At 41.7% G+C, this 15,039-nt stretch overlaps 1 protein-coding gene across 7 annotated transcripts in view; it reads left to right on the forward strand.

Annotated features, from left to right (window-relative positions):
• LOC126284569 (TBC1 domain family member 4) overlaps positions 1-15,039 on the forward strand; it is a 777,557-nt gene that overhangs the window by 716,956 nt on the left and 45,562 nt on the right. For all 7 annotated transcript variants that reach the window (XM_049983582.1, XM_049983583.1, XM_049983584.1 and 4 more), the window contains 4 exons: positions 8,313-8,732; positions 10,374-10,531; positions 10,745-10,820; positions 14,807-14,929. In XM_049983582.1, coding sequence (XP_049839539.1) covers positions 8,313-8,732; positions 10,374-10,531; positions 10,745-10,820; positions 14,807-14,929 — 777 coding nt within the window. The remainder of the gene's footprint in view (positions 1-8,312; positions 8,733-10,373; positions 10,532-10,744; positions 10,821-14,806; positions 14,930-15,039) is intronic.

A 15,039-nucleotide genomic window follows, 5' to 3' on the forward strand; every position in this document is an offset into this window, starting at 1 on the left:
TCTGTGAGAGGTTCTGGGTTTGAGGGGATGAGGAAGTGGCTCTGGTTATCTGCTTCTGTACCAGGTTGGGAGGGTAGTTGCGGGATGCGAAAGCTGTTTTCAGGTTGTTGGTGTAATGGTCGAGGGATTCAGGACTGGAGCAGATTCGTTTGCCACGAAGGCCTAGGCTGTAGGGAAGGGACCGTTTGATATGGAATGGGTGGCAGCTGTCATAATGGAGGTACTGTTGCTTGTTGGTGGGTTTGATGTGGACGGATGTGTGCAGCTGGCCATTGGACAGATGGAGGTCAACATCTAGGAAAGTGGCATGGGATTTGGAGTAGGACCAGGTGAATCTGATGGAACCAAAGGAGTTGAGGTTGGAGAGGAAATTCTGGAGTTGTTCTTCACTGTGAGTCCAGATCATGAAGATGTCATCAATAAATCTGTACCAAACTTTGGGTTGGCAGGCTTGGGTAACCAAGAAGGCTTCCTCTAAGCGACCCATAAATAGGTTGGCATACGAGGGGGCCATCCTGGTACCCATGGCTGTTCCCTTTAATTGTTGGTATGTCTGGCCTTCAAAAGTGAAGAAGTTGTGGGTCAGGATGAAGCTGGCTAAGGTGACGAGGAAAGAGGTTTTAGGTAGGGTGGCAGGTGATCGGCGTGAAAGGAAGTGCTCCATTGCAGCGAGGCCCTGGACGTGCGGGATATTTGTGTATAGGGAAGTGGCATCAATGGTTACCAGGATGGTTTCTGGGGGTAACAGACTGGGTACGGATTCCAGGCGTTCGAGAAAGTGGTTGGTGTCTTTGATGAAGGATGGGAGACTGCATGTAATGGGTTGAAGGTGTTGATCTACGTAGGCAGAGATGCGTTCTGTGGGGGCTTGGTAACCAGCTACAATGGGGCGGCCAGGATGTTTGGGTTTGTGAATTTTAGGAAGTAGGTAGAAGGTAGGAGTGCGAGGTGACGGTGGGGTGAGGAGTTTGATGGAGTCAGGTGAAAGGTTTTGTAGGGGGCCTAAGGTTCTGAGGATTCCTTGAAGCTCCGCCTGGACATCAGGAATGGGATTACTTCGGCAAACTTTGTATGTAGAGTTGTCTGAAAGCTGACGCAGTCCCTCAGCCACATACTCCCGACGATCAAGTACCACAGTCGTGGAACCCTTGTCAGCCGGAAGAATGATGATGGATCGGTCAGCTTTCAGATCACGGATAGCCTGGGATTCGGCTGTGGTGATGTTGGGAGTAGGATTAAGGTTTTTCAAGAAAGATTGAGAGGCAAGGCTGGAAGTGAGAAATTCCTGGAAGGTTTGGAGAGGGTGATTTTGAGGAAGAGGAGGTGGGTCCCGCTGTGATGGAGGACGGAACTGTTGCAGGCAGGGTTCAATTTGGATAGTGTCTTGGGGAGTTGGATCATTAGGAGTGGGATCAGGATTGTTTTTCTTCGTGGCAAAGTGATATTTCCAGCAGAGACTACGAGTGTAGGACAGTAAATCCTTGACAAGGGCAGTTTGGTTGAACCTGGGAGTGGGGCTGAAGGTGAGGCCTTTGGATAGGACAGAGGTTTCGGATTGGGAGAGGGGTTTGGAGGAAAGGTTAACTACTGAATTGGGGTGTTGTGGTTCCAGATTGTGTTGACTAGAATTTTGAGGTGTTGGGGGGAGTGGAGCTGGAAGTGGGAGATTGAGTAGATGGGAGAGACTGGGTCTGTGTGCAATGAGGGATCTATAATGGGTTATAGTTGGAAGATGGGCTAACTCGGCCACAAATTCAGTAAAGAATCTGACAGGGATTCCATTTTCGACTTTTTTCACACCTTTATCTCTCCCTATATAAATCTCTCTTTACTTTCACTTTAACCTCATATTACCCTTTCCACCTACCAATACCATGTCAACCTCACAACATCCCTACAACGACCCCATTAAATTTTATTTACATTCCCTCCGCAAACATGCCTTCACCCTAGCCAGATTACGCTCCCATATTTTATTTACTCAGGCTTGTCTGACATTTGGCATTACTCCCAAAGGCCTCACACTTAAAGTTCCCATCTCTGGCTGCAATCCTTCTTTCCATCAGTCCTTATACCAGTTCCAAACAGCACAATCCATAGCCCTCACCCGCCTAATCCTTCACCTATACATCGACTCGGCCAATGAACACACCCGTCAACTCCTATCCCAAATCAAAGTCCTCAATCTTTCCTCTCCCGCATCCACACCGGCTGTACATAGCATCCTCCTACAGGCCAACCGCAAATTAGAACAACATGCCACCCTCCACCTCAAAAAACTATCCAATCTCCTGGTTTCCCACCTCCGGAAAGGCAACTCACTCACCCTCCACAACCTTTCCAACAAACCTCAACCTCCCCTCATTGCACACAGACCCAGTCTCTCCCATCTACTCAATCTCCCACTTCCAGCTCCACTCCCCCCAACACCTCAAAATTCTAGTCAACACAATCTGGAACCACAACACCCCAATTCAGTAGTTAACCTTTCCTCCAAACCCCTCTCCCAATCCGAAACCTCTGTCCTATCCAAAGGCCTCACCTTCAGCCCCACTCCCAGGTTCAACCAAACTGCCCTTGTCAAGGATTTACTGTCCTACACTCGTAGTCTCTGCTGGAAATATCACTTTGCCACGAAGAAAAACAATCCTGATCCCACTCCTAATGATCCAACTCCCCAAGACACTATCCAAATTGAACCCTGCCTGCAACAGTTCCGTCCTCCATCACAGCGGGACCCACCTCCTCTTCCTCAAAATCACCCTCTCCAAACCTTCCAGGAATTTCTCACTTCCAGCCTTGCCTCTCAATCTTTCTTGAAAAACCTTAATCCTACTCCCAACATCACCACAGCCGAATCCCAGGCTATCCGTGATCTGAAAGCTGACCGATCCATCATCATTCTTCCGGCTGACAAGGGTTCCACGACTGTGGTACTTGATCGTCGGGAGTATGTGGCTGAGGGACTGCGTCAGCTTTCAGACAACTCTACATACAAAGTTTGCCGAAGTAATCCCATTCCTGATGTCCAGGCGGAGCTTCAAGGAATCCTCAGAACCTTAGGCCCCCTACAAAACCTTTCACCTGACTCCATCAAACTCCTCACCCCACCGTCACCTCGCACTCCTACCTTCTACCTACTTCCTAAAATTCACAAACCCAAACATCCTGGCCGCCCCATTGTAGCTGGTTACCAAGCCCCCACAGAACGCATCTCTGCCTACGTAGATCAACACCTTCAACCCATTACATGCAGTCTCCCATCCTTCATCAAAGACACCAACCACTTTCTCGAACGCCTGGAATCCGTACCCAGTCTGTTACCCCCAGAAACCATCCTGGTAACCATTGATGCCACTTCCCTATACACAAATATCCCGCACGTCCAGGGCCTCGCTGCAATGGAGCACTTCCTTTCACGCCGATCACCTGCCACCCTACCTAAAACCTCTTTCCTCGTCACCTTAGCCAGCTTCATCCTGACCCACAACTTCTTCACTTTTGAAGGCCAGACATACCAACAATTAAAGGGAACAGCCATGGGTACCAGGATGGCCCCCTCGTATGCCAACCTATTTATGGGTCGCTTAGAGGAAGCCTTCTTGGTTACCCAAGCCTGCCAACCCAAAGTTTGGTACAGATTTATTGATGACATCTTCATGATCTGGACTCACAGTGAAGAACAACTCCAGAATTTCCTCTCCAACCTCAACTCCTTTGGTTCCATCAGATTCACCTGGTCCTACTCCAAATCCCATGCCACTTTCCTAGATGTTGACCTCCATCTGTCCAATGGCCAGCTGCACACATCCGTCCACATCAAACCCACCAACAAGCAACAGTACCTCCATTATGACAGCTGCCACCCATTCCATATCAAACGGTCCCTTCCCTACAGCCTAGGCCTTCGTGGCAAACGAATCTGCTCCAGTCCTGAATCCCTCGACCATTACACCAACAACCTGAAAACAGCTTTCGCATCCCGCAACTACCCTCCCAACCTGGTACAGAAGCAGATAACCAGAGCCACTTCCTCATCCCCTCAAACCCAGAACCTCTCACAGAAGAACCCCAAAAGTGCCCCACTTGTAACACAATACTTCCCAGGACTGGATCAGACCTTGAATGTGGCTCTCCAGCAGGGATACGACTTCCTAAAATCCTGCCCCGAAATGAGATCCATCCTTCATGAAATCCTCCCCACTCCACCAAGAGTGTCTTTCCGCCGTCCACCTAACCTTCGTAACCTCTTGGTTCATCCCTATGAAATCCCCAAACCACCTCCCCTACCCTCTGGCTCCTACCCTTGCAACCGCCCCCGGTGTAAAACCTGTCCTATGCACCCTCCCACCACCACCTACTCCAGTCCTGTAACCCGGAAGGTGTACACAATCAAAGGGAGAGCCACATGTGAAAGCACCCACGTGATTTACCAACTGACCTGCCTGCACTGTGATGCTTTCTATGTGGGAATGACCAGCAACAAACTGTCCATTCGCATGAATGGACACAGGCAGACAGTGTTTGTTGGTAATGAGGATCACCCTGTGGCTAAACATGCCTTGATGCACGGCCAGCACATCTTGGCACAGTGTTACACCGTCCGAGTTATCTGGATACTTCCCACCAACACCAACCTATCCGAACTCCGGAGATGGGAACTCGCCCTTCAGTATATCCTCTCTTCTCGATATCCGCCAGGCCTCAACCTCCGCTAATTTCAAGTTGCCGCCGCTCATACCTCACCTGTCTTTCAACAACTTCTTTGCCTCTGTACTTCCGCCTCGACTGACATCTCTGCCCTTAACTCTTTGCCTTTAAATATGTCTGCTTGTGTCTGTGTATGTGCGGATGGATATGTGTGTGTGTGTGTGTGTGCGAGTGTACACCTGTCCTTTTTTTCCCCTAAGGGAAGTCTTTCCGCTCCCGGGATTGGAATGACTCCTTACCCTCTCCCTTAAAACCCACACCCTTTCATTTTTCCCTCTCCTTCCTTCCTTCCTTCCTTCCTTCCTGACGAAGCAACTGCCAGTTGCGAAAGCTTGTAATTCTGTGTGTGTGTCTGTGTGTTTTGTTCATATGCCTGTCTGCCGGCGCTTTCCCGCTTGGTAAGTCTTGGAATCTTTATTTTTAATATATATATATATATATATATATATAAAAAACAGAAAGAAACTTCCACATGGGAAAAATATATTAAAAACAAAGATTCCAAGACTTACCAAGCGGGAAAGCACCGGCAGACAGGCACATGAACAAAACACACACAGAATTAAGAGCTTTCGCAACTGGCAGTTGCTTCGTCAGGAAAGAGGGAAAAATGAAAGGATGTGGGTTTTAAGGGAGAGGGTAAGGAGTCATTCCAATCCCGGGAGCGGAAAGACTTCCCTTAGGGGAAAAAAAGGACAGGTGTACACTCGCACACACACACACACACACACACACACACACACACACACACATCCATCCGCACATACACAGACACAAGCAGACATATTATATATATATATATATATATCTCTTGAAAAGGGATTATAAGATGAACACTGACAAAAGTAAAATAGTAGTGATGGAGTGTAGCCAAAATAAATCAGGCGATAGTAAGGGGAATTAGATTAGGAAATGAGACTAAAAGTAGTAAATGAGTCTTGCTATGTGGGAAGCAAAATAACTGGTGATGACCAAAGCGAAGAGGATAGAAAATGTTTAATGACAATAGCAGGAAAACCATTTTTGAAGAAGAGAAACAGGTGGACAGACAGTTTGTGTAGATAACACAGGCTCATTGCCTAATCGATGTAGTGTATTAGAAGAAATTTGTTGATATTAGATATGCATATTTTCTGAAAGTATCTGAAGTCTCGCTTATATGCAAGTGAAATGTTGACGGTAACCAATACAGACAAGAGGAGGAAAGAAATGTTTCAAATGTGGTGCTGAATAAGAATTCTGATGGCTAGATGGGCATATAAGATAACTAATGAGGAGGTATGGGTACTGAGTCAAATTGGGGGAAAAAGAGCTTTGTGGCATAACTTGACACGTCCTGAGGTATCAAGAGAAACTTAGTTGGGTAATGGAATGAGGTGTGAGATTCAACAATTGTAGAAGAAAAATGAAGTTTGAGAGAAGAGAGAGAGAGAGAGAGAGAGAGAGAGAGAGAGAGAGAGAGAGAGAGAGAGATGCTGAATGATGAAACGTGTTTGGCTGTCAAGAGAGCAATGCATGTGATGCCTTCAATGACTACCGTAGCAGAATATTGTCAGATGAGCTTTCACAACACCTGAAGAAATTCTAGTCATATGTAAAGGTTGTTGGTGGCACAAAAGTTAGTTTCCAGTCCCTAGCGAATGAGACAGGGACTGAAATTAAAGGTGCCAAAGCAAAAGCTGAAATTTTTAAATCTATTTGCAGATGTTTCTTCACAAAGGAAAACTCAGGAGAATTGCCACAATTTATTCCTTGTACCACTGAAAAGATGAATGAAACAAGTTTTAGTGTAAGTGGTGTTGAGAAACAGCTAAATCATTAAAACTGAACAAAGTTCTAGGGCCTGATGGAATCCCTGTCAGATTCTTTACTGAATTTGTGGCCGAGTTAGCCCATCTTCCAACTATAACCCATTATAGATCCCTCAAACAAAAAAACATGGCCAGTTCTTGGAAAAAACCACGGGTCACACCAATCTACAAAAAGGGTAGTAGAAATGACCCAGAAAACAACCATCATATATGCTTGACATCAGTTTGTTGTAGAATCTTAGAATATATTCTGAGCTCAAACATCATGAGGTATCTTGAACAGAATGACCTCCTCAGTGTCATCCAGCATGGATTCCAAAAACCTCGATCTCGCACTTTTCTCACATGGCATACTGATAGCTTTGGATCGAGGCAGTTGGGCAGATGGAGTATTTCTTGATTTCCAAAAAGTGTTTGACTCATTACCACACCTATGCTTATTGTCAAATTTTTGATCGTGTGGGGTATCAAGTGAACTTTGTGACTGGATTGAGGACTTTCTGGAAGGGAGGACGCAGTATGTTATCTTGGATAGAGAGTTATTGTCAGATGTTGAAGTAACTTTGGGTGTACCCTAGAGAAGTGTATTGGACCCTTGCTGTTCATGTTGTATACTAATGTCCTTGCAGACAATATTAATAGTAACATCTGACTTTTTGCAGATGATGCAGTTATCTATAATGAAGTACTATCTGAAGGAAGGTGCATAAATGTTCAGTCACACCGTGATAAGATTTCAAAGTGGTACAAAGATTGGCAACTTGCTTTAAATGTTAAGAAATGTAAAATTGTGCACTTCACAAAATGAAAAACTGTAGTATCCTGTGACTATAATATCAATGAGTCACTTTTGGAATCAGCCAACTCATACAAATACCTGGGTGTAACAGTTTGTAAGGATATGAAATGGAATGATCACATAGGCTCAGTTGTGGGTAAAGCAGGTGTTGTACTTCAGTTTATCTGTAGAACACTGAGGGAATGCAGTCAGTCTGCAAAGGAGATTGCTTAAAAATAACTCGTGCCACCCAGCCTAGAATTAGAATATTGCTCAAGTGTGTGAGATACATACCAAATAGGATGAACAGGGGATATTGAATGTATAAGAGAAGGGCTGCACGAGTGGTCACAGATTTGTTTAATCATTGGGATAGTGTCATAGATATATTGAGGAAACTGAACTGGAAGGCTCTTGGAGATAGTTTACATCTATCTTAACAAATTTTATTAACAAAGTTCCGAGAACTGGCTTTAAATGATGGCTCTAGGAATATATTACAATCCCCTATGTATCCCTCACATAGGGGTCATGAGGATAAGGTTAGAATAATTACTGCATGCACAGAGGCATTCAAACAGTTATTCTTCCTGTGTTCCATATGTGAATGGAACAGGAAGAACCCCTGATAACTGGTACAGTAGGACATAGCCTCTTCGATGTATCTCATGGTGGTCTGCAGGGTACGATGTAGATGTACATATCTGAGGGTAGAAATTTGCACAGCATGGAGAGATACATCAAACCAGTCTTTGGACTGAAGAGCAGAACAAAAAATCTCTTCTAAATCCCCCTCCTCCTCCTCATCTCCCTCCCAAGTTTCAGCTTTTGATTGTTAGTTAGTTCATTAGTTCTGTGGCAGACCATTAATGTATGTTAAAAACACTGTAGTTTCATTGCCATATAGAACAATCATTGGAAAAAATCCTGTTTTAGTGTTACTAAAATCTTTAGGAAAGTTCTGGTTTTTTTATTTTTTTAATTAGGTGATGCCCTTATTTTATCCTTTGCAGGTCTTCTATATCGGAAAAATCAAAGTGACACACAAGAGGGTTCCTGATACATTTATTGATGATGCACTTCAGAAGTTCAGAGCACATGAAGCCGAAAAAGAAAGACTAAAAGCACAGAAAACTTCTGGGAACAATATTAACAATTCATGTGGCAGCAACAGTAACAATAAGACTGAGAGTAGCAGTACTCTAAACAATGCCAATGCAAATAATAATATGTGCAGTAATAGTATTGCAGACAGCACCACAATAAGTAACAATGGCAATTGTGTTGCTACCTGTGATGGAAGTGCAATTACTGTAGCAAACAGTAATTCAAATCCGTCTGTGAAAACATGTAAAAACAACAATGTGATTGAACAGAATGAATGTAATCCAGAGGCTATCAAAAGAAATGCGCAGGAAGAAGCCAATTTCCAGGTAACTCGAGCATATCATAAAAGTTGTGTATTATTTTTGTTACAGAGTTGTTGTGTATTATAAATCTGTTGATTACTGTGTTGTCATTGGGGTAAAAAGGGAGCCACGAGTCTTTGGATATTTTAGCAAATTCGCTATAATTCCTTTAAACTTCAGATCTGCATCTATTATTATAATTTACTTGTATTAGCTTCTGCTGATGATTAATAATGTTCATTGACTGATGATTAAAATGATCATGATCCAACTAAAATATTAATTTCGGATAAAAGAAGGGGGTTATTAGATTGAAAAATGTACTTTTTTAACCCGTGAAAGAAAAAAAAAAAGATTACATTTTTATCGTCTCTTGCTTTTCACACATGCAGTTGCCAGATGAAGGTAGACAGTAAATGTTTTCACCCATAGTACTGTGATTAATATTTATTTTTCTAATAGTATCAATTGTTAAATTTTGTCTTTTACAGTTCATTTCTGGCTCTTTGTCAGAAAATAGAATGAGGTGTATTGTTAATTAGGGCAACTAAATCTTCTTTTCCTTGTGTCTTTGTCGTGTATCAGTACAAGGTCGTTTTGGTTATGAGCAGATGTGGCATGGCTAATGTAAGGGGGCGGGGGCGTATGCCCTTCCTGCTGCTGTCGTATTAACCCTAGGATGGTATGTGTGTACCTTAACTGTCTGCATATTCTAAGTAGTGTTGTTCAAGCGAAAGTGATGAAAGTTACACCAGCCCAGTATTATGTAGCGGGATGTGAGAAACCACCTAAAAACCACATTCAGGCTGACAAATACACTGACCCTTTTCGTTAATCCACCAGACACATTCGATCCACAGCTGGCTCACCTCCCCATTCTGGAAGCGGTGCTTTAACATGTACGACTATCTGGATGGGTAATTGGGGCAAATACATCTAAAACAATAAAATGTAATGAGGAATATGAAAGTCATATTTCACAGATACAATGTGACTGTGGCTCTAAACAAGGTAAAAATAACAAGGAATAATTTGCCTCATCTACTGGTGACAAATATGTTGTGGTAATTGTAAAGTTCAGAATATACTGGAGTTACAGAATCCAGATGTTTCTCATCTTGCAGAGGTAGACGAATATTTCGTGTTACCAAATGTTTATGGGAGTGCAGTAGTGTTACATTGTTTACCTATGTACATCTTGATGATTCTCTATTGAACATATTTGATTGTATGTGTTGCATTTTGGGTTACTGCACAGTGTGGAAGTTTATTACATGTGCATATTTTTGATGTCATTGATGCTGAAACTAAGGGCATGTGACAGTGCAGTTAAGAAATACAGGTGCCATAAAGTCTTCAATCCATTCAAGACTTGTGGTTAATATTATACTCTGCCTTCATTTCTCAACAGAAATACTGAATCAGAGTGTTGTTATGAGAAAATCTGCCTCAGTTATCCTTCAAGCCATCTGCAGACTGATAATGAAGGTGGTCTCTGAGTTTAAAGCTTCAAACTTTTGACCTAAGGTTACGTAGATGCGAGACTGTTGCTGAATGTATAATGATTACTATGGCCAAGTAATATGTTTTACAGTGTTATATAGTCTTCTGTGAGATAAATACAATGTACTAAACTTTTTATCTGAGAACAAATTCTCTCTTCAGGATAAATCTAGCTCAGCGGAGTCTCTCATAACACGTAGCATGTCTGATGTCAATGCTGCATCAGAAATCACATCAAAAAGATGCGATGAAGCTGTTCGTTCAGAGTCTGGATGTGTGACACCATCTTTAGAAAATCCTGTTGCTCCAGTAAAGCAGTTGTGAGTAGTTTAGAAGAATATATTTTAGGTTACATGTTTATGCCTAAATTTATATAGAAAACTGTATTGTGGAGTATTTCTATGTTCCATTTCATATCCATGTCACTGCTTTGCAAGAATTGTGTGACTATTGTATTTTCATATTTTAAAGATTGTGTAAAACATTTAAGTGGAACTGATTCCCAAAGTCATAAAAATTCTTCTTTTCATTAGACCTCCACTGGAACCTATGCGTGCCAGAGCTGCCTCTGCTGGAAGTGCTCGTGATTTTCGGAAGGGTGATAGTGCGGTATGCTGTTTTTTTTTTCTTTTTTCTATGCAATTTAAGATAACAGTGCAATGTTTCCAAACAATTTGTCATAATTTGCAGTGCAGAGGGGCCAGACTGCTTTCATTTTGGTCTAAAAACACTAGTTTGTATTAATAGATGAAAATCATGATAACTCGGAAATCTATTCTAAATGTGATTAAACATAGCTGGAGTACAGAATACATGATTAACTATAATAAAAACTGAAAAACCCAGTTCCTTACAAGGCAACGTGTTTATGTTCAATCTTGGAACATGTTTGAAACTTGCTACATGGATATCAGTTATGTGTAACAGCAGTATAGCAAGATATGAAGTTCATGATTAAGTGCTCCATGGGAATTACATCACCTCCTTTTTGTAAAGGTGTTCTCAGCACAGCAAGGATCTAGGATGTATAACTGAGCCTCCCAAGATCTATCCAAACATGTTCCATGGTATCCATATTAAAATATTGAGATTTCCACACATTCATTAACTCACACACAGTGTTCAGCTGCTATTCTGTGTGCTGTTGAAGATAAGCATAGACGATACGAGCCCTACGCAGTCAGGCATTGCCATAATACAAGGTGAAATCCTCATCTTTCATGTTGGTTTATGACTGTGAATAAACATCAGAGACGTTGTCTCTCTGTGTGCTTCCATTCAATGCATGTCGTGAGCTACAGCACAAGCTTCTTTATGTTCTCCTCAAAGAACTCTACTGCCAACTCGTTTCCCACTTCAGAGCCTTTTTCTGCAATGTGCCCATTGGTTGAAAATTTAATTCCTGTCATGAATGGTGCTATTGGGGAGGTGAGAAGATGATGATCTGAAGGTGCCAAGTCAGGGGAATACGGGCGAGGGGGTGGGGGAGGGGGGGGGGGGGGAGGGAGGGCATTCGGAACATCCCAACCAAATGAGCCCATGAGCACCTCGGTGACTAAGGCTGTGGGAGGGTGGGCATTTTCGTGAAGCGGACACACTCCTGTCATCACCATTCACCTCTCGTCATTTTGAATGCTCATTTTGAGTTGTTTAGAGTCTCACAATATCATTGTGCATTAATGATCTCCCCCTAAGGCAGAAATTTGACCAAAATGATGCATTTTCAGTCCCAAAACAATGAGGCAATGATTTTTTTCCCCAAAATTGTTGTTTTGAATTTTTTGGCAGATGGGGGAAAATGCCACTGTGATGATTGTCTTTTTGTCTCAGGCGAGCAATGAGTCACTCGAATTTCATCTCTGGTGGCAGTAGAGCTCAGAAAATCTTCACCTTCCAATTCAAGTCACTCCGCCCTCCCCAAAAAACAAAAAAATACAGCCTGTTATGGCCACAGTACACTTCCTTTCTGAACATGCCTCATATTTGTATCCATCCAGAAATGTTAGCCCAAACACAGAAAGTCTCTTGTTGTAAGGAAGCACTTTAATGAATGACATCAGGTCCCATCTTCTTGTTAATTTAAAAGATGTCCGTTATTATTTTAAAAGGTCAGTGCTAGACTTCCTCTCACAGAGAGAGTTCTATGCGTTGATCAGCAATGTGGTGTATATGTTGGTTGGTCCACTGCAAACGTTTCTTCCCAAGACTACTGTCTAGATGTACATTTGTTTCTGGCTCTCTCCCATAAACAACTCCTTTGTGAAACCTTTTACACACTAAACTGTACGGTGTTATCCTCCTTGCAACTTCAGCAAGAGCAGGCCAGTGTTGGGATGAGTTTGCAGTATTGTTCCTTTGAATGTGTAGTACCAGTTGTCAATCATCCAGCATAAGTATGAATGTTGAAACCACCTCGTTACTTCCATGTCAGTTTGACCTCCAGTCTTGGAATGGCCCTCCAATGTATTTAGTCAGTTAATAATTTGCCTTATTGCCTCCAGGTGAGTTGGCTATCCAAAGCTCCAGCAGCTAAATGCTCTCTGACATGATGTTGCCAGTGTAAATTGAGAGCTGTGCAGAACAGTGCAAGTTTCATGTCAGTGTTTCTAAGTCTATAGAGTTGTGGCTGTGATTTTTCTCCAATTTACGGAAACCATAGAGTGTGTAGCAGATTGTCTATCGCGGAAGTTCCAAGATTACCAAAAATAATTTTTAACTAGAAACAGAAAGAAATGATTAAACTCATTATAAACAAGAAGACACTCTTGTGATTAGCGTCTTCAATGGATTTATCAATCCATAAGCTGTTCGAAAATCTGAAGTAAGTTGTTATGGGTCAATTAGTATTAACACCCATTGTCTTCATGCAAATAGCACACTGCACATCATTTAAGCTTTAGATCGTGAATCAGTAGTTGACACTGTTGTAATAGATTTCACGGTAGCATTTGATGCTATACCTATGTTAAGTAAACTGTAAATTAAAAATTAAGTCTTGAATCCGAGCATTTCGTACTGAATGAACCCGAAGAGTTGTAGCAGGAAATAGATACTTGGACAAGATACAGTAATTTTGAAGTTCCTGATAGTGTATGCGGGAACTGTTACCCTTCCTCCTAGGTATTAATGATTTGCCACCATCTTCTGATTACTATGTGAAGATTTTATCATATTTAATGATTCATGGAGAATTTTTCTGTAGCTGTGACAAGTTGACATGTGAGTAAGATGCCAACACACTGCACCTATGAGTGCTAGCTATTTATGTGACATTTAAACAAAACAAAACAAAAATCAATTTATACAATTCCAGGGGAAAAGAAGACTGGCCATACAGAGATTTTACTCCATGTTTGGTTAAAATGTTCCCTACATTGAATCGTGCAAAGATCTGGGCATTACAGTAGTGAGAAACCTGTTTCGGTCTCAATAGGATATTTGAAATTGCCGGAAAATCGGAACTGCCTGAATTATAGTATTTTTATATTTAATGATAATGTTTTGTTGGGGTGACATGAAGAATAAATAAACTCTTCATTATTATATCTTTAAGTGTGTTGTTTAGATCCATAATTTAGGATTATAAGATGAAGTTAAGTTTGATCACAAACTCAGAATTAGAGTTTTACTCCGCAGAATGGATATAGGAAATCTTTCCTTTATGAAATTACAGTTAATGAGAAGAGCAAATTTCCTATGCAAATTTTTGTGCTAGTGCCAGCTAAAATTTATAATTTAAAAATAAAAAACCTTGTTTTCTCATCCTTTCTTTGTATTGATTAAACAGTGGAAAGTCCAGTTCAGAATATCTACAATATTATGAAAAGGATAGCTTGCTACTCACCATAAAGATGACATGTTGAGTTCCAGACAGGCACAGCAAAAAAGACACATTGAGCTTTTGGCCAAAACCTCCTTCAGAAAAGAAAACATACTCGCACACATCACAAGCAGGCACACCTCATGCACACTTGACCGCTATCTCTGGCCGCTGCTGCTTTCGTTCAATGCGAGATTAGTATTGTGGCTGCATTAGTCAAGGATAGTGTTTTTTTGTGTGTGTGTGTGTGTGTGTGTGTGTGTGTGTGTGTGTGTGTGTGTGTGTGTGTGTGTGTGTGTGTGAGAGAGAGAGAGAGAGAGAGAGAGAGAGAGAGAGAGAGAGAGAGAGAGAGAGAGAGAGAGAGAGAGAGAGAGAGAGAGAGAGAGAGAGAGATCTATCCTGAAAAAGGCTTTGTATAGTTTAGTAAGATGAACATTCTAAGTTGCTACTGAGACATCACCACATTTGTACATTTTGGCTGATGTGAAGGTAATTCTATTTTATCCAGAAAGATGTGGAATATTTAACTGAACACGAATAAGTCATTTATATTTGCAGTTGACCCTCAAAACACTTGGTATGTAGTCGAAATGCTAGAGAAGTAAATTTAAAAGCTAGCACTAAAGCTCATAGCGGATTCAAATTTAGGTAGATGGAAGACAGCATTAATAAATTTCGACTTAATTTTTTTATTATTTGTTTACTGGCAGTCCATTTTATCTTGCCATCAGAAAGCAGCTAATAATGTTTATGTACTGTGTATTATTGGTTGTAGGTGTCATCAGATAATCGCACAATGTTGTTCCTGGTTGGTCGTGTTGATCTGAGACTTATCAGTCCTGATCGCAAGCAGACCTTGCTGCACAAGCATTTAAAGGATGTTGCTAGTTGTATACAGGTGAGTACTCCTGAAACAGGACTTATGTCATAAATAAATTTTCTTCCAATGTAAAATACTTTTATAAATTGGCCTAGTAAGTATAGCTGCAATTCACAAGCCTTTTTTTG

This window comes from Schistocerca gregaria, chromosome 8 (genome assembly GCF_023897955.1).
Source record: "Schistocerca gregaria isolate iqSchGreg1 chromosome 8, iqSchGreg1.2, whole genome shotgun sequence".
NCBI classification, from domain to species: Eukaryota; Metazoa; Arthropoda; class Insecta; order Orthoptera; family Acrididae; genus Schistocerca; species Schistocerca gregaria.